At 47.2% G+C, this 26341-nt stretch overlaps 3 protein-coding genes across 12 annotated transcripts; 1 reads left to right on the forward strand and 2 right to left on the reverse strand.

Annotated features, from left to right (window-relative positions):
- Positions 1-36: 36 nt before the first annotated feature.
- Positions 37-5095, reverse strand: LOC122620923 (protein slender lobes). The gene is made up of 5 exons (XM_043798607.1): positions 4906-5095; positions 4639-4728; positions 1061-4572; positions 778-999; positions 37-717 (listed from the first exon to the last, which is right to left on the reverse strand). The coding sequence occupies exons 1-5, from the start codon at positions 4940-4942 to the stop codon at positions 280-282; spliced, it is 4299 nt and encodes a 1432-aa protein (XP_043654542.1). The 5' UTR covers positions 4943-5095; the 3' UTR covers positions 37-279.
- A 419-nt stretch (positions 5096-5514) lies between these two features.
- On the reverse strand, positions 5515-6754 carry LOC122621546 (leukocyte receptor cluster member 1 homolog). Its single transcript, XM_043799451.1, has 3 exons — positions 6617-6754; positions 6461-6560; positions 5515-6402 (listed from the first exon to the last, which is right to left on the reverse strand). The coding sequence occupies exons 1-3, from the start codon at positions 6637-6639 to the stop codon at positions 5656-5658; spliced, it is 870 nt and encodes a 289-aa protein (XP_043655386.1). The 5' UTR covers positions 6640-6754; the 3' UTR covers positions 5515-5655.
- Positions 6755-6899: 145 nt separating this feature from the next.
- On the forward strand, positions 6900-26252 carry LOC122621545 (baculoviral IAP repeat-containing protein 6). 10 transcript variants are annotated; one of them, XM_043799440.1, is made up of 33 exons: positions 6900-7308; positions 8429-8739; positions 8797-9859; positions 9945-10688; positions 10750-11584; positions 11647-11867; positions 11928-12149; positions 12480-12776; positions 12859-13273; positions 13344-13771; positions 13832-14064; positions 14118-14229; positions 14286-15717; positions 15779-16047; positions 16110-16285; positions 16349-16834; positions 16955-17072; positions 17308-17379; positions 17679-18463; positions 18531-18789; positions 18848-19071; positions 19129-19246; positions 19308-19538; positions 19603-19787; positions 19846-20381; positions 20447-20910; positions 20980-22332; positions 22471-22749; positions 22806-23420; positions 23477-24308; positions 24366-24834; positions 24906-25334; positions 25406-26252. In XM_043799440.1, exons 1-33 carry the CDS (start codon positions 7089-7091, stop codon positions 25919-25921), a joined length of 14949 nt encoding a protein of 4982 aa, XP_043655375.1. In that variant the 5' UTR covers positions 6900-7088; the 3' UTR covers positions 25922-26252. The 10 variants fall into 10 exon arrangements, with proteins under 10 accessions (XP_043655375.1, XP_043655378.1, XP_043655377.1 ...); XM_043799443.1 differs by having other exon boundaries at positions 22504-22749; XM_043799442.1 differs by having other exon boundaries at positions 16113-16285.
- The last annotated feature ends 89 nt before the right edge of the window (positions 26253-26341 follow it).

The following is a 26341-nucleotide window of genomic DNA, read 5'->3' on the forward strand; positions in this document are numbered from 1 at the left end:
ATCTATCACCTTGAAGGCATTAGCTGGACAAATCGCTTAGAATTCAACAAACATAAATTTATTTCTCAGGTATGTGTATGGTGATTGTGGTTAAGTGATGTGCAATTAAACAAAATGATAATAAATGGCAAGGAGCAAGGGATTTCGTAACAAATATTTCAAAGAACAAATAATATAATCAAATTCAATTTGGGAAATGTTAATGAAAAGAAACAAAAACTAAAGTATGCAATTGTGTACACGACATTTCCACTAATTTCTCTCTAAATATAATCTATCCTAGGACCTGCGCGCGAATATCTGCTCCTTAAAGCGCAGCGCCGCCTGTTTGGCGGAATTGTGTTCGATCTTGGGTGCTTGGTGCTTGGCCCGCTTCCTTGACAGCCCGGAGGTTCCGGGCTCCTCGCGGAACCCATGCATTTTCGGTGTAGGCGGCAGCTCGCGGAAGTATTTCTGCTTTGGTGTGCACGGCTCGACTCGCACCATGCCCGAACTGGTCTTAATCAGCTCGATTTTGGGTACTTTCTTGGGCGGCTCATCGACCACCGTCACGTAGCCGGCATTCGTTCGGATACGATGGCCGTGGTTTTCCTCATCGGAACTCTTCAACGGCGATGCCTCCTGGGGCTTTTGCTTCTTCTCCTTCTTCTTCTGTTTGGCTGATTTCTTGTCCACCACTGGCGGCTGCGGCGACAGTTTCCGTGAAAGTGTGCGAGGCTGCGGAGGACAAAAGGTTTTGGTTATGTCTTATTTGTCACGTGACTAACTAACGCTTACCTCTGCGTCGGTGGCTTTTGGTGGCGCCAGTAGATTCACAGCATGACTCACAGCCTGGCGTGCTGCCTGTAGGCGCTTTACATCCTTCTTCAGCGGCGGTGGCTGCTTGGACAATCTCGTACTAATGGTTTCCGATTCTGAGGCCATGGTGACCAGGGGCTTGGAAGGCGCTTGCGCAGCCAGTCGTTTTGGTTTCTTTTGCTTCGCTCCGCTGGCGAGATGCTAAAGGAATAAACGAATTTAGTGTCATTCGAAAAGAAGATTTTTTAGCAAAGAAACTGACCTCTTTCTTTTCCTTTAACTTAGCCTCGTTGGCAGCTTCCAGGATGTTGTGACAGTATGCCAAGTAATATTCGGCAGTCTTTTCCATCTTGGCCGGCGCCACTCCCTTCGGCTTAGAAGTTATCACTACTTTCGGATTTTCCTCGGATGTCTGTGGTTCGCAAGAAGTTTTCGGCTCCTCCAGGGGAAGCTCGTCTATGGCGACAGTTTCTTCTTTTGTAGGAGATTCCTCTGCAGTTGGTTTCTCATGTGAAGAATCTGCGGTTTCTTTATTAGGAACTTCACCTTCCGAGATTTCCCTGTCGCTGTGATCTTCCTCTGCGACTGCCATTATTTCGTTCTCGTTGTCCTCCTCCAATGAATCCGTCGACGCACCATGTGAGCTCTTGAGGCGCTTGCGCTCGTGCTGGACCTCCATTTCCTCCAGATCCTCTGGAGCGCCTGATAGGCTTTTAGACAAGCGTTTGCGCTTGTTTTTCTGCCTCTTTTTCTCGGCCACCATATCAACAAAGGACTGCGAGGGGCAGAAGTCACTGGCAGCATGAACACGTTCACTACGTCGTCTCAGTTTTGGCTCCTTGGCTGCCAGCTCGGGACTGGGCACATACAAGGACTGGCGGCGTGATTTCTGGAGAGGATTAAACATTTTTTCCAAATGTCTCAGATCACTAGAGGCCAATTCGGCGAGCAGTGCTTCCTCATCCGCAATGGAAATGGTGGATTTTTTGATTGTGGGAGGGCTTTCGCTTTCAGCTGGTTCATCTTTATCAGACTCCTCGTTTTTGGCTTGTTTATCCTCATCAGACTGCTCGTTTTCATCGGCCTCCTTGGGCTCATCCCCTTCATCGGAATCCATTATTTCGTATACGCTTTTGTTGCCCTTGGCAACAGGTTTTTGGGCCATGAAAGATGTGGATTTTTTTATTTCGGGAGGGTTTCTGTTTTCAGCTGGATCAGTTTCGTCGTGTTCTTGCTCTTCCCCTTCATCGGAATCCACTATTTCGTACAGGCTCCTGTTGCTCTTGGCTCCACCCTTCTGCGCACTCTCCTGCTCGTCGTGATCCGAAGAGTCCACCTCCATGACACTGATATCTAGTCGCGTTTCCGTCTTGTTAAATCTTTCCGATTTATTCAGTTCGCTGAGAGCGACTTGGCGAGATCTTTCCAGCTCGGTTTCCGAGATGGAAGACTTCTCCTCGCTGGCGTTCAACAGTTGGGCAGCTTCGCTCAATTTACTGGCATTGGATGAGCAGTTGCTTTGGTTTTTGGGCTTCTCTGTTTTGTTCTTGCTGGAGTCAGTGTCGTGATCTTCCCGAGAATGTTCTTCCTCACTGGAGCTCGCCAAAACAATGCGGCGACGTTTACCACTAGACTTCTCTGGTATTTCCGCTTCTTCAAGTTCATCCTCGTCGGAGGAGTAGCAAAGTTGGCCTAAATCCTCCTCCTCTTCATTGTCAGAGACGATAAAGGAATCGTCGCCCTCGGATTCTTCTGGGGCAGACTCCTCAGTATCTTTACTGCCAACGGACTCCCCATCGATTGGAATTTCATTCTCCTCCATCTCCCGGCGCGTCGAACTGTCCATTGAATCTCCAGACTCGTAATCTTCCCCAGCATCTTCGGCTTCAAGGTCCACGAATTCGGAAGTGGGTTTATCTTCTTCGTGCTCCTCCTCGTTTTCCCCTTCTCCTTCGTCATCTTCATATGTAACTTCTTCCTCAGAGCTTTCTAGCCGGGCAAGGATTTTATTCTCAGACTTTTGCTGTGACATGTGGGATTGTTCCACCATCTCATCCTCAACATTCTTTGATTCCAGCTCATCGAATGACTTGATAGCATCAATTTGGGCAGGTGCTGGATGCAATTCCACCTTGCTGATGGACAGACCGCGCTCCTGATCTTTTAATATAGGTGTGGAACTATTTCGACCCTTTTGTAGGGCCAGTTTTAAGGGCGTCTCCGGCTTGGGAGTTAGAATGCGGCAAACTGGCACCTTCTCACGGCCTGGAGTCTTGGGAAACCGTGTCTTTTCTACCTCTATGTCATCGGTGTCGTTGTTGAAGCCCACCGTTTTTTTCTGTTCCACAGCAGGCGAACCCACAACACGAGATTTTATGCCGGGTGTTAGGTCTGGCAGATAAACTACCTCGGTAATATTGATGTGGCTTTGCTTCTCCCCGTCCATTGAATCATCTTGGGGTGCTTCCTCACTGTCTTTGACATTTTCTTTATCTGTTGGAGTTTCCGAAGGAAATACCGGCGCATCGTCGTCCAGGTCTAAAAACTCCTGTTGTTCTGGTTCCTCTACTGGCTTATCGTTTTGCGGTTCTACCTCAACGAGCGAATCTTCTGCATCCATAAACTCCAGGGACTCATCCTTTTCTGGGCTTGTGTCTACCAATTCCACAGTAGAAACCCTTTTGGGAGTAGCGGATTTCTTTTCCATTTGAGGCGCATCTATCAACTGCTGAGTTTCTACTTTACTTTCAATTTTAGGAGGTTCAATCTTCTGGGGAGATTGGGTTTTCGTTTCATTTTCATTGTCTATCCCAATGGGTTCGTCGTTTTCTTTAATTTCAGGTGTGGCAGCAGGATGAGCTTCCTGGGGAGTCTCGATTTTTCTTTCAACTTTTGGGGACTCGACGCGTGGAGCCTTTTGATCAGTTTCAAATACATCATCCATATTTTCTTCAATTTTCTTGGGAGTTGCTGTTGGGGTGCTTTTTGTAGTTGTGTCTGCGCTATCATCAGTGTGAAGAGCTTTACTTAAACCTTGAATTTTCGAAAGTGTGGTAAATGTCTTCAGGAATGATTGTTTGCCAGTATCGTTGGCCGGTTGTGTGGATTGGTGTGTTTCTGGTGCCTGTGTAGGGGACGCAATTACAGATTTATTTTGCTCCTCAACAGCTTCATTATCCTTGTGTTCATCGGGTAGAATCAATTGCTTCGCCATTTCCACCTTCTTGCCACCGACTTTGTCCATCGGAAGTTTCTCTAGCCTGACGGCCACTTTAGGAGTGCCTTTATTACTGATCTTAGACTTCGCAGACTCGGCGTCTGGTGCTTTCTGCTCAACTTTGGGGGAATGGTTAAGATCACGAGGCGTATTACTGGACGAACGAGTGGCCATCGGTGGAGTCTGGGACATGGAACGTGTCACCCGTTTCTCATCACTCAGCTGAGTGGGTGTGGCTGTTCGCCTTGGACTAGGACTGGCACTGGGCTTTCGTTGCGCCTTTCCCTTGCTCTCCTTGGGCACGGGACTTGGACTGGGACTGGGCATTTCCTGCTTGACCTCATTCTCCTCCGGTTCCTCTGTGAGTGTGAGCTGTTGGCGCACAGATCTGGTGTTCTTGGCTGGCGTGCGAGCTGTCCTCTTCACCGACGAGGGCGTAGTCGGCTCGGGAGTCTCTCCGCGTGCCAAGGAGGCGCGCCTGGTTCGCGTCGGTGTCCGCACATCTAAAGTGGACGAGTTCAGGCGTGTGCGGCGTGTGGCACGTGGCGACGCGGTACCTTTAGATGGGAGAAATCAAATCTTAGAATTGGCACACCTGGAATCCGATTCAGGCCACAACTTACCGCGTTCCGCCGCCGTATCCAGCAACTGTGGAGTGCTCGGACGACTGTCCGTTTCCAGAAGGGACAAGCGACGAGTTCGTGCCCGGGTCACTACCATATTCATTGGATCGAATGGATAAGACAGTAATGTTGACGAATTAGCTTTGTTAGATCGAATAAAAGGCCGAGCAGCTTGCCAAAAGGAGCCCCCGAAAATGGCCGACTTTGGAGCACCGGCTTACTTGTCCCGTTGCTTTTGCAGCACGGCCTACTCTGAAATCCACTCACCGCGCTTTCCATCGTTGTTCTCCGTATTATCATCCATTTGGCCCGGCTCTATTGTTTTTCGTGCACAACAATTAATTCAAAATCAAGAGAGTTTCAAACCCGCAGGCAAATTATAACAAAGAAATAGAAACGAAGACGCCAAGACGCCGAGCCAAAAAGTGAATTTCACATGTGCCGCAAACCGCAACGTTCTTCAACACTACAGCCGGCTGCTGCGCATTTGTGTGGCGGCCGTTACAATTCAAACTGGGATAGTTTCCGTGCAGAACTCGTTAGGTCGATAGTGTTATCTCACCTTCAACTGATAACCTATCTTAATTAATTTATATTAAGTTGCTATCTTCCTATTTTAATTGAAAAATCAGTTAATAGTTTGGCCGCTCCACACGCTATGCAGCACTGGTCTGTTTCGGCACCGATCAAGTGGCCGTTATCTTTAAACCGGATTTATCGCCACATCTAAATTTAAACCATGACCAAGCCGAAATCTCAACTATTTCCGCCTAAAGGTTTCTTGTAACGAACGTTTGATTAATTGGATATTAAACCGATGGATGTTGATTAATGAACAATGGCCGCTTTGTCATATGAATATATTTATAAAAATACAAATATTTTACAGGCTTTGGCTTCAATCTTCGTTGTATGTTTAAGCAAAGAATATTATTTTAATTGCAAAATTCTATTTTGATAAACTATTGCTACTAATCCAAGTAAGTTATATTCAAAGACTAGGCTGTTAACATTAGGTTACATATTTTGCTTAGCTAACTCTGGATTGAACTGGCTGTTGTACTTTTGTACAATCCTAGGCGTGGGAGCTGGCGTGGATGCTGCACTCGCAGCCACAGGCAGCTCCTTGGGCGCGAGCAAAGCCTCGGAACGCTGGCGCTCAGCTGTTTCACGTTGCAGGCGCTCCCTTCTCAGCCTCTCGAGCTTTTCTCGTTTCTGGCGTTCCTCGGCCAGAAGGGACTCTTTTGAATCCTTTTTGCTTTTGTGCTTTTTATGCTTCTTATCCTTTTTGGATTTCTTGACCTTGTGAGGTATTGAAGGTTCCCGAGGAGGAGTGGCTGTCCTTTCGCGTTTTCTTTTAATCGCCTTTTTGAGATCCTTTTTCTCGGGCGGCAACAAAGCATTGATGAGAGTCAGAGGATCATGCGCTAGCTTTTGCTTGAGATGAGCCTCAGTTGCAGTGGGATCTCCTACTTCGGGTCTTTTGGGGGCTACCTCGTACCAGCTGCGCACTTTCAAAGCTTCATTGGTGTCCTGGCCCAAGTAGGTGAGGTAGCCGATCTGTTTCTCATACTTCTCCTGCTCTTCCTTTTGCTCCTTCTCCAGGTCCTTGTTGGTGGTCTTTACTCTTGCCTTGTAGTCGGCGAAAAGATCCACTCCTTTGTTTGCTTCAGTACTACATTGCGGCTCCACTTGCGATTCCTTGGAAACCTTCTCCGGCAAGCCGGATTGGCGGCGCAGAAAGTTAATTCGTGCCTCGCTTTCCTACTTGACAATAAAACTCATAAATATGTTATTTTCACGAACTTAGGGCAATACCCACTGCAAAATCCAATTTCTCCTGCCGAACTTTTTCTTCTGCTGCGGCAGCCGCTTGATCCCGGCGCACGCGGGCAATGTTCTCCTTGGTACGCACATGCCAGCTAAGAAATACACACAAATTTATAAAAGGAATCTACAAAATAAGTATAAAACTCACCGTTTTTTTGGTAAAATATTCATTTTATTTCCACTTTGTTGACATTCCCTGAAACGATTTCTCGATAGGCATCTTTCTCTACCTATCGACGGACCGGCGATACCTCATAATTATCGAATGCCTTAACCCTAGCAGGCCGAATTTTGTGCTCTCTAGCTTGCAAATCGAACTATTTTATTTATTTTTAAATGTATTAATTTTGCTGACTTGACGTGGCCACACCCTCTTACACTCGCGCGCCCACTGGGCACTCGATTTATTTTTGACATTCACAGGCGATTGGTGGCAATCGAATGGCAAACACATCTGTCAGAAGGTAGAAGAAGAAGAAGGGGCAAAACGAAGAAGAAGAAGAAGCAGAGAGCTCTGTTTCGCAGCCAATTATTTTCCGAATTGAATTGCGAAAAAAAACCCGTACAGAGTATCCCAACCAGAAGCAGGACCACACAAATCACAGCGGCGCACCTCCGGAATGGCCACGGAGCAGCATCACCAGCAGCGCGTCCTCAAGCAAGATGGCTACTTGGATTTGGGCGACTGTAATAGCGCTCCATCTCGACCCTTCGAGATGCGCAACGTCGTCTATCATCCGCAATTAAATGTCCTTTTGCTCTTTGACAACGGCAGCACGGTCAAGGTCCTGGACGCCAATTCCGGTGTGATCCTGCAGACCTATCAGCTTAGTAGCAATGGTAAGATTTCTGGGGGAAAAAATATTCACACCTATGCACACACGAATGGGGCACACTCACTCACACTGGCGCACGCAAATGTCAATACAGTGGAGAACTGCGAATTAGAACCCACACAGAGAAAAACAGCAATATATCAATAGTCTTCTGGTTCATCGAAGATCCGAATTGGCTGAATCACATTACTAGAATAACGATGTAATACCGATTTGTGTTAGGCATTTCACATTTATACAAATCATTAATGATTTTACATATTTAAAATGAGCAAATTTCAAAAAATATAATATTAATTACAACGCTCAGTTCTCTAGGAAAGATGTTATATTTCCAGCTGTATTTGAAATATCAAATTTAAACTTGATTTAAGGCACTATTTTTGTCTTTCATTAGCATTATTTACCAGCCTAGTTGTGCATTTAGTACAAACAAATTTCAAATGTTTACCTTCTAGGCCCTTGAAATAGTTTAACAGTTCGCCGTAGCGATGGCTTACTTTATTGCACTTCTGTACGTAATTGCCTTGCACTTGTCCACTTGTTTGTATGTGAGGCTGTGTGTGCTGGCAGTTTTTTATGTATGCGTTTGTCATCAATTTTTAACAAATGCTCTGGGAAATCCTTAAACGGAAAGTGATAATTCGATCCAATTCATGGGTTTTCCCCCGGGAGCTGAAGTCTTGTAGATTGTCCTATCGCAATGTGTTTGTTATTGTTTGCGATTAGCCGCTAGCTGCACGCATTTTGTTTTTGTTTTGCTTCTATTACGCAGTTGTTCTGTTCAATGGCGCCCCTCGCCCCCGCTGACCACAAACATGTACCACGGAAACGATTTTCGGACAAGTTCCGGTCTTCAATTTCACGGATATGGTCCCGTTATCTGTAGGCCTGATTTCAGTTCACAATGAATTAGCATTTGACATTGATTTCCGCCCGTGACTTATAAATACTTTTATTAAACATTTATTGATTTATTAAAATGAATTGTTTTTTGCATGGTTTCAATAGAATTAATTACTGGGGTGACACAGGCACCAAGCTGATTAACTTATGATGAAATCGGCATAAATGATTCACATTCCCTTTCTAATGTTTTCATTGCTCTGGTTTTCCCTCTTCAGGCGACAGCATCGTTAATGGTCGTTATATGCCCCTGCAGGACAAGATCTTGTTCTGGGATGGTCACAATCTCGGATTGCGAGGCGATTACAATGGCGTCCTGTTGCTGGACACCATTCTGCAGGCACCAATTGGCCAAAATGACGACTACATCAAGATGGAGATCATCCTGTCCGAGGCGATCATCTTTCAGAACTGCATCACCGAACTTGAGAGTGAGGGTTTGGAGTGCCCCTGTGACATTAGCAATGAGCTGACGCAGAAGATCAACCAGGCGCAGCTGAATGCCAAGAAGGGCATTAAGGCCCAGCGGGTATTTAATTTTCGTAATATTCCAAACTTTGTATCCTGACAACTTTCCTCGTTTCAGTGGAATACCATATGTCTGGAGGTACCCTATTCCAGCCTAAAACTAGTATCCAATAATATGGTCATCCTCCTGAAGCGCCTGGAGCGCCACATTCCCGTACTGGCAATCGCCTCTGCCATCAATGAGCGCCTGACCGACATGCTGATGGGCTCCCGCGTGCCGGACTTTGGCTGGAACTTTAGCAATTTTCAGCGCGTGCTTATGCACTCGGAGGCAGTGCGTCGACAGACGTTCGAGAAGTGGCCGCATATGGACTACAAATGGGCCCTGCCCGATCAGATGGCTCAGGCCGGGTTCTACCATCAGCCATCTTCATCTGGCGAGGATCGCGCCATGTGCTTCACCTGTAACGTGTGTCTTGTGTGCTGGGAGAAGACGGATGAGCCGTGGAGCGAGCATGAGAGGCACTCGCCACTGTGTCCATTTGTCAAGGGCGAATACACACAGAATGTCCCGCTGTCCATAACTTACGCCACCAATCCCGCTTTACCAGCACCAGGACTAGGTTTCGATATCATTTCCAACAGTGATTACGCGAACGTGCTCTGCACCAGTTGCTCGCAGACGGGAGAGTTGAGCGTGTGGAGTATTGAACGCCATTTGAAGCTAATGCACAGCTTTCATGTTCCGACACTGCTTAACTACCTTTTCGAGGAGAGCTTCGAGTGGGCGAGGGTTACTGCCATTTGTGTGCTACCGAATGCGCGAGCTCGCACTAAGGTGAACTATGTGTACTCGGCGGCAAATTATGGCGGCTCAGGAAGCAGCAGTGGAGCGGGATGCCACTCAGGATTGAATGCTGTGTCTAGTGGAAAGTTTGGCAGTGTGAATGCCCAGCATATCACCTCCACGTCCACGCTTCGGGCCGGCGTTGTTGGATCCAAGATTGTTCTGGGCGTCAGCGTGCGCCAGAGCAGCGGAGAGTTGGCCCTGCGGATGGTAGTGCTTAACATCGTGGAGGTGGACCGCAACAGTGAGACCTCAGCGAGCGTCAGCAATGATAGCGGCAGCGTGTCTAGCGTTGGAGGACAACTGATGAAGTCTTCATCTCCTATGGTCAACGGTACGATTAGAATTAAAATTTTTGTTGATAACCCTGTATAAACTTAAATCATTCTATCATAATTAAACTATTTATTTCGCTACAGTGTCCGCCGAAAACAATGCCACCGTGACCCAAGTGAATCTCGAGTCCAAGGATGATGATAACAAGGCTATGACCCCATACGAGAAGTTTGCCGATGGCTTTGATAGCAATGGATTTGTGTCTGCTCTGATGACCTATAACAAGAATAATGGAGTTAGCCAAAACACCGACGATGCCTCTGTTCTGTATGATTTCGATTTGTGCACCTTGTCTCAGATACTGGATCACAATCTGGAAGAGCCACTCAGTTTGATGGTAGGATCGAATACGGTGAATGTTAGCAATCTTGGCATGGGCAACGTGATTGATAAGCTGGTCGAGGATGCGGAGATGACTCACCAAAACAATAATAATAATAACAACAACAACGAGGCGAATTCCCTTGGCGGAAATTCCTCTAATAATAACAATAACATAATGATCAACGGAGGCACTAACAGCACCAGCGACAAAATGACCGCCACCGAAGAGATAGACTGTGTAGTTGAGAGCTGGACAAGTGTGAAGCGCATGAACGCTTTAGATGGTGCCAGCAGTGGGGTAAATGGTGTGACCCATATGGCCCAGGAGGTTATCGAAATTGCCGAAATTCTGCCGACTACTCCTAAGTGCAACCAGCTGCTGGTCAAATTGCTGCGTACCAAGGCGCCGGAGGCAGAAGGCAGCAAAATCATCATGGCCACCGTGGCCAAGGAGGAGGAGGAAGAGGATGAGGAGCAGCGGACAGACGAGTCAATGGAGACAGGTACGAGAAAAATCTCTTATTTAATTACGAATAAAAATTAATTTAATTTTTACCTGTTCAGATAACAATGCCGAAGGGAATGTAGCAGCTCAGCTCTTAGTGTTCGACTACGATGACACTGAAATATCCAACGACTACACCCTGGCCATGACTTTCAGTAGGGCCAAGTTCCCCAAGCAACTGTGCATTCTGCCCCATTTCAACTCTTCTCCGGAACACAAGGATGCCGGCTCCATATGTGTGGTGTGTGCAGATGGCACCGTGGAGATTTATTCTCTCGCTGACTTCCAAGGTACAATGGTGATCGAGGAGGAAGGCGAGCACTTCGAGTCTGTGGTTTATTGCCGGAACTTGGATAGGCTGTGCTGTTGCTCTCGCCAAGGCGGCCTGCTCTTCTACTCGCTAAGCGAGGGGGAGAATGATTCTGGAGACGAACTTCTGGAAATGGACGATGACTGCAGTACCACGCTTACACAGGCAGCGGATGTAAGTGTCACGGATGGGGCTCGCCAATTAGGCGGAACAGATCTGCTAGGGAAGACCCTACTCGCCAACGAATCTATTTGCGTGGATGTTGGCAGTGAGGCCGCGGCAGTCCCGAACTCCTCCAGCGCGGCTCAGGGTGCGCACGTCCAAACTTCGCCATCGGCAGCTTCTGCAGCAGCCACCAATGCCAACCTGCTCGCTTACAAGACGGCCGACCTCTCACTCGAAGACCTAAAAGTCTTTTACGCACTCACTCAATTCGATGATAAGCTAACCGTCTACTCAGCTGAAGTGCCCAGTTGTTGGAACGATCTTGGACAGGTGCAGAAGCAACGGAAACAGTCACAAAACATGCGTCACGGTGGCGACGAACGTGATTTTACTCGCACCTGGCGTCTTCACAACGATGCGTGAGTACTTAACAGAAATAATCAAGCTTATATTTGTCCTACAAATAATTTTTGATTTTTAGAACCACCTGGGACGAGCACATTATAGAGCTGAACTTGGCCCAACCCGTATCTCTGGGACATATCGATCTGAAGTTTACGGTTTACCAGCAATGCTCAAACCCTGCAGCGATTCAGGTTACGTTACTGAAACAAAATACCAACGGATTTGGGTACCGAATGAAGGGACCTCATTCCAGTTATAAGCCGAATGTCATCGATGACAACATTGATCTCTCATATAGTAAGTTTAATCACAAATAGCGTTTGCAGTTTCTTAACAATGTTTCTATCTTTCTTCCAGTTGCCAACGAAAATCCCGTGCTAAGTGAGGAGTATTTACTAGCCCACAATGCGGAAGTTTTGGCCGGTCCCATTGAACTCTCCTCATGCATTGATCTGTGTGATCAGGGAGGCACCGCCACGCTCACATCCCCAAAACTATTTAAGACACGCACTAGAAACTTCTTGCTCCACATCAAAACAGTGTCCGATCCGTCAAAAGATGGCCAGAACAAGACTAGAGGTATGTAGGCTAGAGAATGGGGAGTCTGTTTTGGAGCGTAAACATACTTTTGATTACTATAACGATACAATTTGGTCTAACATCTTTGTTATTTGCTTTCTTAATACTTATTCTAACCCAACTTCGTTTTGACCAATATAATATAAGAAACCACATTATTTATATTTTAAATGTAGTCGATTTATATTTTCTTGCCATGCTTATATTTTTTTAAGTCAATTGAATATTATAAGGTTTATAAGTCGGGTCAGAACTAGTTTCAGTGAGGATTAAGCTTTTTATGCAGACAGTCTTGAAGTCGTTTATAGTCCATGTCGCCCCATTTTGCAGCTTCTCCAACGCGGCACAAGCGACCGCATCAAGTTGAGGAATTGGTGGAACGTAACAAGGTCTCTAGAAACCCCTTTATTTTGGAAAATATAATCCGTATGGTCAAGACAGCCGTCCTTAAAGTATTTCCAGCGGCAAAAAACGCTTGCGTTAAAATTATACAAGTAAACAAACCCAAAGCCCAAGAAAATCAACAGATATTTGTAGCCAAGATCTTAAAAAACAAGACCCAAAGCCAGTCAGCTGCAGTTGCTCCCTCTGTTGGACGCAGGGCCGAGCAACTGCCCAGTAGGGAAGGTACTTCATGCCGTTGCATCTCCATCAGATGGTCGAGAATTCTTGTCAAGTTGGTCCTTATTCTTTCTGTTTCTCTTTGTAGGCTGTGACTGGTTACACGAGATTTCCATCAGTGTGCGCGCCGTCAAGTCTCACAGTCGAATCAGCAATGGACGGATGCAGCGCATCGCCATGTTGGAGAGCAACGTGTTGCTGGTGCAACTGCTGCGCATCGCTAGTGATCCGGCTTCCAGCCCGTTGGCCAAGAACCTCGCACTTGATATACTCAATTGGATTTGCTTCATCAGACTGAACCGTTTTCGGTCACCCAAGTCGGAGCGGCTCAAGGATCAGATTAATAAACAAACGGCAGCTAGCATACAAGATTTGCTGGCGCAGCAGTTCGAGTGCATTTCCTTGGCTGAGAAGCATATCGAGCAATTGCTGCGGAACTGCGTTATCTACAGCGAACGTAGTACGGCCCACAAATGTGTGAAACTGCTGATCATGTTGACAGAGTAAGTAACGTACCATTTATTATCGAACTGCCAGTAAAAATACTTAATTTATCCATTAATTAACTTGCAGGGGTGCAACCAATCTGCCGGCTGAGGTGCAGGACCACACGACGCTGGACTATAGCTTCAAAGCGGCGATTGCCAACACCTTTCCGGAGCTACCGCGCGCTCAGTGTGGCAGCGTTGTGCGCTGGTATATGATGCTAACCTGCGCCACATCCACCGCCGAGTCCCACAACAGCATCTCTGAGCAGGCGATCAGTCTGCTAAAAGAGATTGCCGGCGAAATCGACAAGCGTTGGGACCCCCACTGTGCTCTGTTAAGCACGCGATTCGGACTCTACGGCTATCCCTTTGAGCCGGAAATCTTTGACTTTGACTTCCCCAACGTCAGCAGACAAGGTCCCGGTTCATCGGTGGCCCTAACCAATGTGATACGCAGCAGTTCCACAATTCTGCCAGTGACTGGTCTAGACATCAAGCGATTGAGCTCCATAGGTAGCAGTTTAAATAATGACATCTCTGTTTCCAGTTAATAGCAATATTTTTTTTTTGCAGATGGCGTAGACTTCCGGACATTTCCATATCTGATCCGAGGAAAGAGCATCAGTAACCAACTCCGTGGGTTGCTAGAGGTGGTTCAGCTGCACTTCAACTGCGTCCAAACTTCCGAGGCTACTCGCATCGACAATATCGATAGCGTGGGAGGTAACTCTGCTGCCAACGTGGTAATTGAGGATGTGATGATGATGCCAAAGCAAGTGGTGGCAAAGGAGAAAGGAGAGGAAATGGTATGCCTAAAACTAATGATAAAGAATTATGATATTATTATAATATTCACTAGCTCAATGATTTGGTCAATGATGTGGAGTGTCTGGTAGAGGAAATGAAGGAAAAACAAGGAAAGGTCGACTACGATGCTTTTGGCTTGGTCAATGGCTTCAAAGATAAAACATGTAAGTTATTTCCATTACGATAAATGCCAAACTTATTATTTGACCTATCTTTTTAGTAGGGTCTTCGCTATCAAACTCTGTTAAACAGACCTTGAAAGAGGAGGTTAAAAAAGAAAAAGCGGACATGTTGGACAAACTAACTATTGCAAAGTTTTTGCCGAAGCTAACGCTACTTGAAAGCTACATGCAACAGAAGATCAATGAGCACATTTCATTCGATGACTTTGGCAAACTGGACAACTGGGACGGTAACAAAACGCCGCCATTTAATTTGGAGGTGGAAGCTCCCATCGAATGCTCTGAGACTACTTCCGACCCCAACTTGTCACAACAGACCACATCAACAGGTGATGGCATACTTGACGATGCCGCGGAGAGCGAGAAGATCACGGAGAGCTTAAACGCCAATCCTTGCCAGCCGATTGCTTGGCACAAATTAATCACTCCGCCGCCGAAGCAGATGATCGTCATCGATCGCATGCATTCGGGTGCAAGGCGATTTGTGGTTCTAGACTTTGGACAGCATATTCTTCTAACAGATTTGGTGATTCCCGCCTGCGATGAGTTGACTTCCCTTAATATTGATATCTGGTGCTTTGACGAGGAGACCGATTGCACGAGGTTGGTGCAGGTGAACGACATTCAAACTAAAACGCTTGTGCTCAGCGACATTCAGCCGGCGCCAATTTGCCGGTACCTAAAGTTGACCATTATAGGTCGTATCGGTATGTCGACCACCAAGTGCAAAGTGCCCTTGGGGCGGTTCTTTGGCCATCCAGTAGTGCTGGAGCACGACGGATATGGGGACCAGCTTATGAAGTACATAAAGCAGCCCACACACAGTCTTCAGTCGCAATTAAAGTCGCTAAATGCACTGTACGAGGATGTCCACTGCCGTTATAGCCTGGCTAGCTGCAAGTTGATGGATCTGCTGGCTCCCATGAGAAATAGTGAGCTGTCCAATGTGGCTCATCTACAGGCCTTTATCAATAAGCAACGTGATGAGGAGCTAAGTGGACTGGATAACAACAATAAGGTGGTCTCACTGTACGATGAATGCATGCTTCTGCAGTATCAGATCAATGTTATTCGTAACGTGGTGCTCCGTTTGGAACGAGCTCTCTCCCCTAATTCGTTGACTACAACGCCTCTTCCGGGGCATTCTATTCCCCTAACGGAGGATACCCTGCGCGCTGCCTCAAGGGACAAGTTGCGTGTGCTTAGTCTGAGTCTGGTGGAGGTGCTTCTGCACTTTTCCATCGAGTATGGCATCAAGAACATTCTGCCCGTTCATCAGAGATTCAATGCCGCCACGGCGAAGGCGCTCTTCAACGCTCTGGTTGTTTACGGTGATGCCCAGTTGCAGTTGGCCACATGCTCGTTGCTTGTGCGTATGTGCTGCTTCCAGACGTGGTGGGGTGACTTTCTCGCCGACACCTTTTGCAGCCTATTCTCTGCCCAGAATTGCAAAGCTTTCCCCCAGGATCGGTAAGTGTTGAGAACCTTGATAAAGAGAGTAGGACGAAATTAATCTTCGATATTGTTACAGCATATTCTTTTTGCTCACCTACCTGGGACGCCGAAGCATTGCTATGGGCGCCTGCCGCTCCATAGTAATCGATGCCGTGCTTAAGACTCTTGTCAAGCTGCTGGCCCCCATCTCGCCGCATTACAAATACCAGTCGGAGCAGCCCAGCACATCGGCTAACGCTGCTGATCGCAATGCCGCCATGGGCACAACATCTGACCTGCAGCTAATTACCTGGCTGCTTCTGTTTCTTTCAGTGTGCCTGGATGACAACGAGCGCAAGGATAAATGTAAGTGCACCAAATCACATCTTATAAAAGAATAATGGAAAATCATATTTCAATTATTGCAGCAGCAGCTCGCTGGGACTTTATGAGCTGCGAGAGCGATTTTACCAAGACCAGACCTAGTAATACTCCCAACAGCAAGCAGCTGCGATGCTTTAAGAAACGCATCATTCAGCAAAACAAGTACTCAGTGCAGCCTTACACAGATTGGGGAAAGAAGATTTACATGATACAGAATGAGGTGAGTTTACTTATTCATTTTATATGGTGATCGACCACCCATAATTGTTGGTTTTATCTTTAGCATCCAGGCATTTTCATGGAGCTGTCAACGAAATCAAAGGGCACTGGACCGACCAAGTCGACCTCCACAGGTGGCAAGATCAATTTGGGATCCTCTAGCCTGTGTGTGGGTGGTGCTACAAGTTCGAGTAGCAATGCAACAAAGAGTGGGGCTTCCTCATCGTCCCCAAAGCATCAGGCCGTGCCGGGTTCCGATGGCGAACGCGACAGCAACTTTGACAAGGGATTGAAAACGCTTCGAATGGCCAACATAAAGGTGGTTATTCGTGGTCTCTTTGCCCTGTTGCTTGAAATGGACTTCGATTGCAATATGGATCAGTTTCTGCTCACCTGCAAGGTCATCGCCCGTTTGGTGGCTGCCTGCCGACCGTCTGTACAGCTGTGTAAAATTGTGACCACCGCCCAGCTGGAGCAGCTCGTACGTCTATCCGTGTGGAATGATCAGCAGCAGCCCTGGGCTGTTCATGCCATTACGTGTTTGCTGCAAGTAAGTGCAATATCGAACTCATCAAGCCGTCCTGATAATAATATAAATCACTTTTTTAAAAATAAAAACAGAAAACCACTGGTGTTGTAGTTCTTTAATAAATACTAATTATCATTGCAGGATCTTTTGGATGCGGACAAGCAGTTCCGGGACAATGATGCCACACCCACCAATGACACGCCTCGTACCATGGAAGCTGCTGTGCAAGAAACACGAGATCTTTTCAGCGACTACACTTGTAAGTGATTACCAAGCTCCCGTAGTTAGGCTAAAGGCTTTTATATTTATGCAAATAATCAAAAGCGTTTATTGTTAAATGAATACAAAAAGTTGTGCACAATATAGTACCCACAAAAACATTTGCAGAGGTAAACATTACTACGGTTTCTCCGTAGATAATTCTTATCACGGACATTGTGTGTACCCATATCAAGAGTTGTAAAGAATTTCCAATGAATTTTTCAATCTTTTAGCCACTGCTTCCTCGTGTACTGAGGCACTATTTGAGACGCTGATGCCGACAGCAAGAGAATTTTATCAAGAGGGTAATCATAGTAATTTTCTTAACCGTAGAACCCAGCCTGGTATATATGCAAGGAATATAGTTCGATGTCCTGACTACCACATATTCTGTGTGTGGGGACCGTAAATTTTCCAAATATAATTTAAACAATTGTAATGAATCATCTTAACCATTTACGGTTCCTGGTACAAGAATATTTCCCCCATAGCTACGCTTTTAGTTAAACCCCCATTACGTATGATTTTCCTACCCGTATCCTGCAAATTTATAAGAATACCAACAGCTATAGATTTTAATCATATACTCAATTTTTAATTGCAGCCGTTAAATATAATTATCTTCCGTCATTAATTGAATGCGATGACACGGAATTCGATGAAATGCTGAACGACATTGACATGATTGAAAGAACGAAGCCAGTTACCAAGAAAGAAAGTAACGCCCTGTGCAAGAACACCTTTAATTTCTTCTGCAAGTCCATCTCCATTGCTCTGGACTCACGATTGGACGTGGGCCTGGAATTGCACGTAGAAACGCAGCTTAGAAGGCTAACAAATCGCACATCCCTGGATCTCTATTCATCGCTTCCCCAGGTGTTGACCAATGAGTTTGTCTCTCCACCACCCGAGGCTGCTCCTTGGCCAGAATATTTGACTCAGCTTTGGTCAGGCACGGAGTACAACGGTCGCAATACCTATGTGATGTTTAAAAAGGTCTTTGACTCCATCCTGGCGGACTTGCACTATGAAGACACGTGGGTGCACTTAGAGCAGGTGTTGCAGATGTGGCTCACTCTAAACTGCGAGCTCTCGGACAAGCCATACACCAGTGGCATCACTCACTCGGATGTCCCGAAAATTCCGTTTGGAGCAAATGCGGTGCAGGGATTGCTCCTGGCTTTGGCTTGGCACAATGATATAAAATTGCGGACCTGGTGTCTGGGCTTCCAGTGTCTGTTCCTCGCTTGCAACTCGTTGCCTATTGGAGAGGATGCGGACTGTACGCGCATCAACGAGGCTATCGTTAATGATGAAAACTTTGAGAAAATGCTGCTGCGGTTCTTTTCCGGTTATGGCATGAGCTCATCTATCATCACCAACCGATGCGTAAGTTATTTAGCTGATTTTATGGTACAACTGAAGCGACTAACAAAATAAATAAATCTTTCACCAGGCTGGACCAACCATTTGTAAGCACCTGCACGAGTTACTGCTCTGGCTGCACAGCAAAAGCGAAACGAGTGGCATTCCTTGCAAGCGCCGACTTAAGGACATTTTGTTGCATGTTGTCCTCCAGTTGGTGCAGCCTGGTGGCGCTATTAGCAACCAGCAGGGTCCCATCGATGCTCAAAATCAGCTGGTTCGTGATCTGCTCATGATGCCCAATGATAAGGGGGATCTCAACATTGCCCTTAAGATCACAGAAAGTGTTTGTAAGTAGTTAAAGTTCTTCCGCCAAATAATTTTTTATTGAGCTCTTTATTTCGTTAGCATTCCTGGTGTACAACAACATATCCAATGGCGAGAAAATACAGTGTCAGCGTGGAAATGAAAACAGCACAGCCGGCAACAATTTTAGCAATCTGTTTGCCAACGTTCTGGGTTCGGAAAATCCCGCCAAGCAGAATGCCACTATCTGCGACAACTCCCTTATTATAAATTTGCTCAAACTATCGTCACACATGGTATTGACAGAGATGCCCAGGCAACCGAGTGTATGTCCCCGTACAAAATGTTATGAAACCTTTCACATTTGCATATCCTTTCTGCAGGAGGTTACCATTCCCGAGGAGGAGGAGCTTTCCAATCAGAGCCAAACGGATGAGACTAAGGCGGAGCAGCTAAACACGGAAGGACATCGCAGCAAAGTGCCTTGCATTGCAGATTGGGGTAGGTCTAAAATTATTGTGCTTATACGTATTTATTCCTTAATTAATAACTCCCGTTTTAGTACTCCGCCATTTCCCAACAATGAAGCGACTTTTTGGAACGCTCTCCCAGTGCTCGACAAACACCTTCACCATGATGTCCTCTGGCTGTTTCTTTTCCCTGAAGTCCAATATGATTCTGGATGACCCGCAGACAATCGCAGACGCCGTCTTTAGTTTGATGATTACCCTCAACGACAAGGCCTCGCATCCCCGGCTTGTTGTGGCGCCCATTTGCCAATATCTTGAAGAAAGTAAGCCTATGCCTTGTTAACATTGTTTCTGGGTATTAAATTCTGACGTTTTTTCGATCGACAGCCACTATTCAGAGAAATGCAACGCTGCCGCGTCTGCCGCTGTCTGAACCCTTCCTCTGGTACATCTCAAAGGTCCTGGAGGTAACAGCGGCAGTGCAGACGTTCACCCAATTGGGTGGAATTCAGATTATATGTCACAACTTGGTGCGACTCAATAAAACTATCATCAACATGCAACCCGGATTGGTAAGATAACAGTGTAATTTGTTTCCAGAAAACTAATTTTTTTACTCTACGTTGACAGATTTCGCTGATTATGCAGCACTTGACGCGCAATACACGCTTTAAGCGTAACAGTCATGTGGCGGCAAGCAGTGCGTGCAAAAAGACAACGACTGGTACGGGGACAGCATGTGCTACGGCAGCACAGCCGCCGAGAAGTGCTGCTCAGTATGATGGTCTGATCAACTTTGCACCTTTCTCGCATATTGTCTCCGAAAACGACGCAGCACAAAGTGCCGAGGTTCTAATATCAAATCCAAATAATTCACATCGAAGACCGCGATCGCCAGCCTGGAGCTATATGTTCTATCCAAATGAGACCCATGTGGATCTGACCATAACGTTGCCCACAGCGATTTTGCTGAAAGAGGTGCAGCTGGTGCCGCACACAACTAGCTTGGCATCCTGTCCCTCGGCGGTGGCTCTAGAACTGTCCAGAGATTACGGCCTTGGGTCGATCCCAGTGGGTGCTCCCATGGCCACCACTGGTCTGACCTGCATTAGGCTCAAGCTGGCCAAGGCGGAGGTGGCCACCAGCATTGTTCTGAGGCTGTACAAGTAAGTTTCAACTGAAAATTGTATTATTTTAAATCTTATTATCTATCTATTATTTCGTTTTCCAGACCCAAGGACTGTGGAAATGTGGGTCTCGTACAAATCGCAGTGCTTGGTCAGACCATCTTCGGGAATCGCATGCATGGTCTTCGCTCACCGAGCCCGTTCATCGACTCCCTAGCGACGTGCTCCTCGCCGCTGCAAACGGCAGCTTTAGCCTCAATGGATGCAGATTCCATGCTTGAGGATGATGCTTTTGCAAAGACAAGCATTGGCTGGGTTCGCATTCTGTCGCGCTGCTTCCACGTGGCCGCTTTACAACCAGACAGTAAGCTGGCTGATCTGATCGCCGCCTATCCGGCTGCATATCCCGGCTTTTTAGAGGCCTGCTGCTCATTGCTAAACATAATGCCAATGATTCCAAGTCTAGCCCAGCAACACCTGGAGACCATTCTGTTAAAATTGAGTGCTTACAACCACGAGATCAGTTTGCAGCTTCTCAGGACGCTTCTGTGGCACACCACTCCGCAAGGTAAGTTTATTGGCTCCAGGGACACAATTTTTGTTATATATCTGAACTAATTCCAAAACTTTTTTACAGTTTTTAAACTCTCCAGCGATGCGGTGTGCGATCTCATACACGAAGTGGTTACCGGATCAACGGAGCACCTATTGGACAAACTGCGCGTGCTTATCGACTGGGTGATGCAACTGCACGACAACTACAGCAAGCAGGCGCGCTGTAATAATCCACAAAGCGGATTCGTAAAGGTGATTGCTTCGATTCTGTGGAAAGTGCATACCCAGCAGCACCTGCCTGAGTTACCGCTCCTCATTTCCTCTTCGCTGTTCGAGACCTGTTTTGAATGGGTGTCTTCGCTGGAGCACGATGAACCACTGAAGAGCAGTTTCGACTCCTTGTTGTGTGCGTTGTGCTTCATTAAGCCAGAACTGTTTAACCAGCTGTTGGTCAAGCTGGGAGTAAAACTGGAGCCTCCAGCTCGCGGTCAGACTGACGACAGCAAAGTGCAAAGTGGTAGCGCCTGGTTCCGCCGTGAGGGTAGCGAAAACCTTAGTGTTCTGCTTCAGCGTCCAACATTCCTGAAGACTCTAGCCTTGGCCTGCCAGTCTCCGGCAGCAGTTTACCAGATGCTGGACTCCGGACTTCCGAAGCTATTGGCCCACGCTATTTACGAGTACTGCATGCACCTCTTGCCAGGATCGGAGCCAGTAGCTTCTGCAGCCACAGTCACTGTGGCGGAAGACGAAACATTAGCCAACAATCAGGCCGCCGCTGCAGCAGATGATGAGGATTCGTCGCTTACGGACTTTGACAAGGCCGAAGCAAGTGTGGGTAATAATACTCCACTGCTAAGTAGCTCCAATGTGCCCAAAGTGCTAGATTTCTTTGCCGAATGTTGTGCCGAAGGTCCAATGCGAGATTGGCTAGGGACTATGCAGGGATCCGTATTTTGGAAGCCTCTGCTGCAGTTGCTTTGCAACACACATGCCGCCCAGTTCAGCAAGACGTTGCCCATGCAACAATCGTTTATCCGCCTGGAGCGGGCCACTATCAACTTTTTCACGCGGGTCAGCGCCTGCCATCCCGGAAACCAGGAAGTTCTTACATCGCTGCTCATTGGAGCCATAATTTGCAAGCCATTACGATCTTCGCATGGAGTTCGACCAACTATATCTGGATTTACAAGACAACTGGTGCTGCAGCTCCTCCTCGAGAACGAACACATCACCGTCTCTGTGAGAAGTCAGCAGCCCTTGCAACGTAGGGATACCCTCTCCGCCATCTTGGGCGGGACTTCAAGTGGTGCCAGTACTAGCTTACCCGTAGCAGCCGTCAACAATCATCCGGCCAAGAGGAGCAGCGCCCACCATATGCTATTCACCGTGACCACCAGCACCACGTGCCAAGAGATTATGCAGAATTGCGTTAGTGGTGAGTTATTTTTTTTTGCAAGATTTCACCATTTACTTGTATCTGCCTTGTTATTTGGTTTAACCTACCTTTATTTTTTGGTTCCTCTAATTAATTTATTTTATTTCTTTACTTTTTTTTTGGTTTTCACCCCCGTAGTGTATAGTAATCTAGTTTATCAACAACCAACAGATCAACGAGCTGGCGAGGCTTCGGCCTCGAGCAGTGGCGTGTCGAGTGCGACTGCCAAATCAAGTGAGAGCAAAATGGAAAAAAGCAGCTTCCTAAACTTTAACAACGTAGAAGCGGGTAGCATGGAGTTCCTTACCGTCGGAGCTGCTGTCGCTGCCAAGGACAAGCGCATAAAAGATGCCAAAAACCAAGCAGCCATGAACAAGGACAAGGAGACTCAGACCAGCTCAACGAACTTGCCGTCCAGTGAGTACTCCCTAGTTATACATGAAATGCAATCTAAACAATATAATCTCTTACAGATATATTCAACGTGGAGGAGTTCTTGCTGCAATCGGCAAATGCCGCCAATGGAAACCAGTTGGTCATACCAGAGTATTCTGATATTCTTCTGGCTGGAGATGCCACCATCTCGCAGGTTTTGGCCTCGCTTCAGAATGCGGGACATTCTCTGTCGACGCCTTGCATATCGCTTGACCTGGTGCCGCAACAGCGCGCTGATGACACAAGCGAGGCGAAGAAGACGAAAGCTGCTTGCACTGAGCCGTTGCCATCACCACTGCAACGATTTTCCAGCAGCGGTGGTCTATCTTTACTCGCTCACTACCTGCCCACTGTATATCCGGAACACTCTGGTCGCAAGACCACCTTGGTGGTTAGCGAAAAGGAGAAAAGTCCGCCGCTCTCTGACTGGGTGAAGCTGGAGCCGAACGACGAGATTTACGAGGATTTGGAGGACACTATCTGTGAGCCAGCAGCTAAGCAGGCAACGGTCAGTTCGGTGCCACAGCACTCGCTGGCCGCATTTGGATTATTCCTGCGCCTGCCCGCCTACTCGGATGTCTTGCTGCGAGATAAGATGCGAGCGCAGTGCCTTCTCCGCTTGGTGCTCGGAGTCACGGGAGATGGCGAAGGCAGTAAGTCAAAGGAGTGGTACATTAATTCATTGACTAACCGTTGTTCTCTGTTGCAGATGATATATACAGTCTGTCGCTGGCACCCTCCTTGCCTACATTGCCCTTCGAGGTCTTCCGTCAGCTTCTTGACAGTGTGCCGTTGTCCACCGACGACGGTGTTCTGCTACGTCGTGTGGTTATCGAAGTGGGGGCCATGCATCTAGTGCTTAACTGCCTCGGCATTTTCTCGCATCAGTCGCACAACAACAGGATTGGAGCACCGATTAGCGAACCCTCACCAAGTGGAACTAGTAGTGGTAGCGGCACCATTGGCAATGGAAGCGGAAACGGAAGTGTTAGCGGTACCAAAGTCAATGCTCCAGAGGAGGTCACACCTAGTGCCACGTCGGACGACAAAAGCCACATGTACTGGGCCAAGGGCACTGGTTTCGGTACCGGTTCTACCACTCAGTCGTGGAATGTGGAGCAGGCGCTACTTCGGCAAAAGAGCGAGGAGGAGCATGTCACAGTGTTGCTGCTTGTTCTGGCGAGTTATATAAATCCGGGTGACTGCATCCCAAGTGACATGTGCGGAGAGGACATCCTAGCTTATCATGATGTCAGAGATGTCACCGGCGAGTTGCCGCCCATCTTCCAAACCCTATTGCAGCAGTCTTGCTTAATCCCTGCCCTCAGCTCCTATCTGCGCAACGATTCAGTGCTTGATATCACGCGCCACATTCCGCTATACCGTGCCATACTCAAACTTCTGCGTGCCCTATCGCTATCCAAGATGCTCGTCTCGTTGCTCCAACCTTCGGCCAGTGGCAGCGGAGAGAGCACGCCACCCATAGTGGAGTTACTCACAAACATGAAGACCTGTGTGGATACCTACGCCAAACGGTTAAAGTAAGTAAACGTTAAATTTTTAAAATTATTGATCGATAAACAAACCCATTTTCACAGAGTTAACAAGAAGTCGAACATTAAGGGCCAGACTCATCAGTTGACCTTTAACATCGATGATGGGGACGATGAAGGATTAGCTTTGCTCATTCCGGATATCCATGAAACCAGTGTCCTGGTGCAGAAAACCACAGATGCGGATGCGCTAATTAACATGCTGCACACCAACGAAGACGGCAGCGCACAGCTAGAGCCGCTTAGCAAGTCAATTGAACAGCGCTACTTGGAGCTAATGAAGAAGCGCCAGTTCGATACGTTTGACATGATTGTTGAGTCGGACAACAACAGTTTCCGCTTTGTGGTCTCGCACCACTTCGAAAAGATGGTGCGGCTCGCCGGCGATCGCTACCATCCGTCACGGGTCAAGCGACTCGCCCAGGAGGCAGTTACACTGTCCACCAGCCTGCCCCTCAGCTTTAGTAGTTCTGTATTTGTGCGCTGTGATACTGATAGATTGGATATCATGAAGGTAGGTTGAAAGTTGTTTAAATTCTTTACAAAATTAAATGGTTTTGTTTTTTCACATGAAAACACAAACAGGTTCTCATAACTGGGCCGGCGGACACGCCTTACGCCAACGGGTGCTTTGAGTTCGATGTCTTCTTTCCACCGGACTACCCTAACCAGCCCATGCTCATCAATCTGGAGACCACGGGTCGTCATTCCGTGCGCTTTAACCCAAACCTCTACAATGACGGCAAAGTTTGCCTGTCAGTTCTCAACACCTGGCATGGCCGGCCTGAGGAAAAATGGAATGCACAGACCTCCAGCTTCCTCCAGGTACTCGTCTCTATCCAGTCTCTGATCCTCGTGCCCGAGCCCTATTTCAATGAGCCGGGCTTTGAAAGGAGTCGTGGCACTCCGAGTGGTACCAACTCATCACGTGAATACAACAGCAATATATATCAGGCCTGTGTGCGGTGGGCTATGCTAGAGCAGATACGCAGTCCGAGTCAGTGCTTTAAAGATGTAAGTTTTATTTTAAAAGTTTCATAAATGCCTGGTTGTACCTAACATGCATTACTTATCGAACACCCTAGGTCATACACAAGCACTTCTGGTTAAAGCGAGAGGAGATTTGCGCGCAGATAGAGGGCTGGATCGAGGAACTGGGTAAGCCGCAGTACACCGAGAGGGCCAGTCGCACTATATCGTTCAACTCAATGGTCTTGCGCCGTCACTATCGCCACCTGCGTGAGGAGTTGTCCAAGCTGAAGCCGCCACGTGGTCTAGAGGACTTGGATGCGCCCTTCAATCCGGTGGCCACGCTACCGCCAATGGACGTGTCCGCGGTGGCTCCTTCACTGGCAGCCACCAATACCGTCCAGGCGGGAACGGATGATGCCATAGTGCCAGATATGAATCTGCTTAGCGAGAATGCGGATGAATGCGAAGCTGATGGCGATGCCGAAGGCGATGGAGATGTGGAGGATGGCTTTAAGGGGTTCCCACAGGAAGAGGGTCTGCTGACGGGCGAGGAAGAGGTCGTGGAAATTCTAAGTGATACGGAGAACGAGAGCAGTGTGTGGCAAGAGAAAGAGGAGGAAGAGCTGTGAATGCCTGGCTGCCCAAAGATGCTGGAGATGGATGTGAATTGATGCCCAGAAGCTGCTTGCCCTGGCCTACCGCATCTGCGCTGCCCTAGACATTTTTATTTATATGCTATGAGTTTTGTTTTACGCCTTTACTTGTTTTAATTTTTGTAAGAGAGACTGCAACAGAACTTGGTGTGCTTTACTTAATGGAACCGTAATGATTAATGTTAAACAAATTACGCTAAGGAACTTTGCGCAGAAGAAGGCGTGCACACATACAAAATGCATACACTCCCCTCAAAAAGCATTGTCAGAAACTTTCCATTAAACAAACTGAATATCCCACATCATACAAGTATGTATGAGATTATTGTATCGAACTTTTTATAAATGCTTATATATGAACGGATCTATAAATTTCTACAAGAATAACCCGTGTGT

This window comes from Drosophila teissieri, chromosome 3R (assembly GCF_016746235.2).
Source record: "Drosophila teissieri strain GT53w chromosome 3R, Prin_Dtei_1.1, whole genome shotgun sequence".
NCBI classification, from domain to species: domain Eukaryota; kingdom Metazoa; phylum Arthropoda; class Insecta; order Diptera; family Drosophilidae; genus Drosophila; species Drosophila teissieri.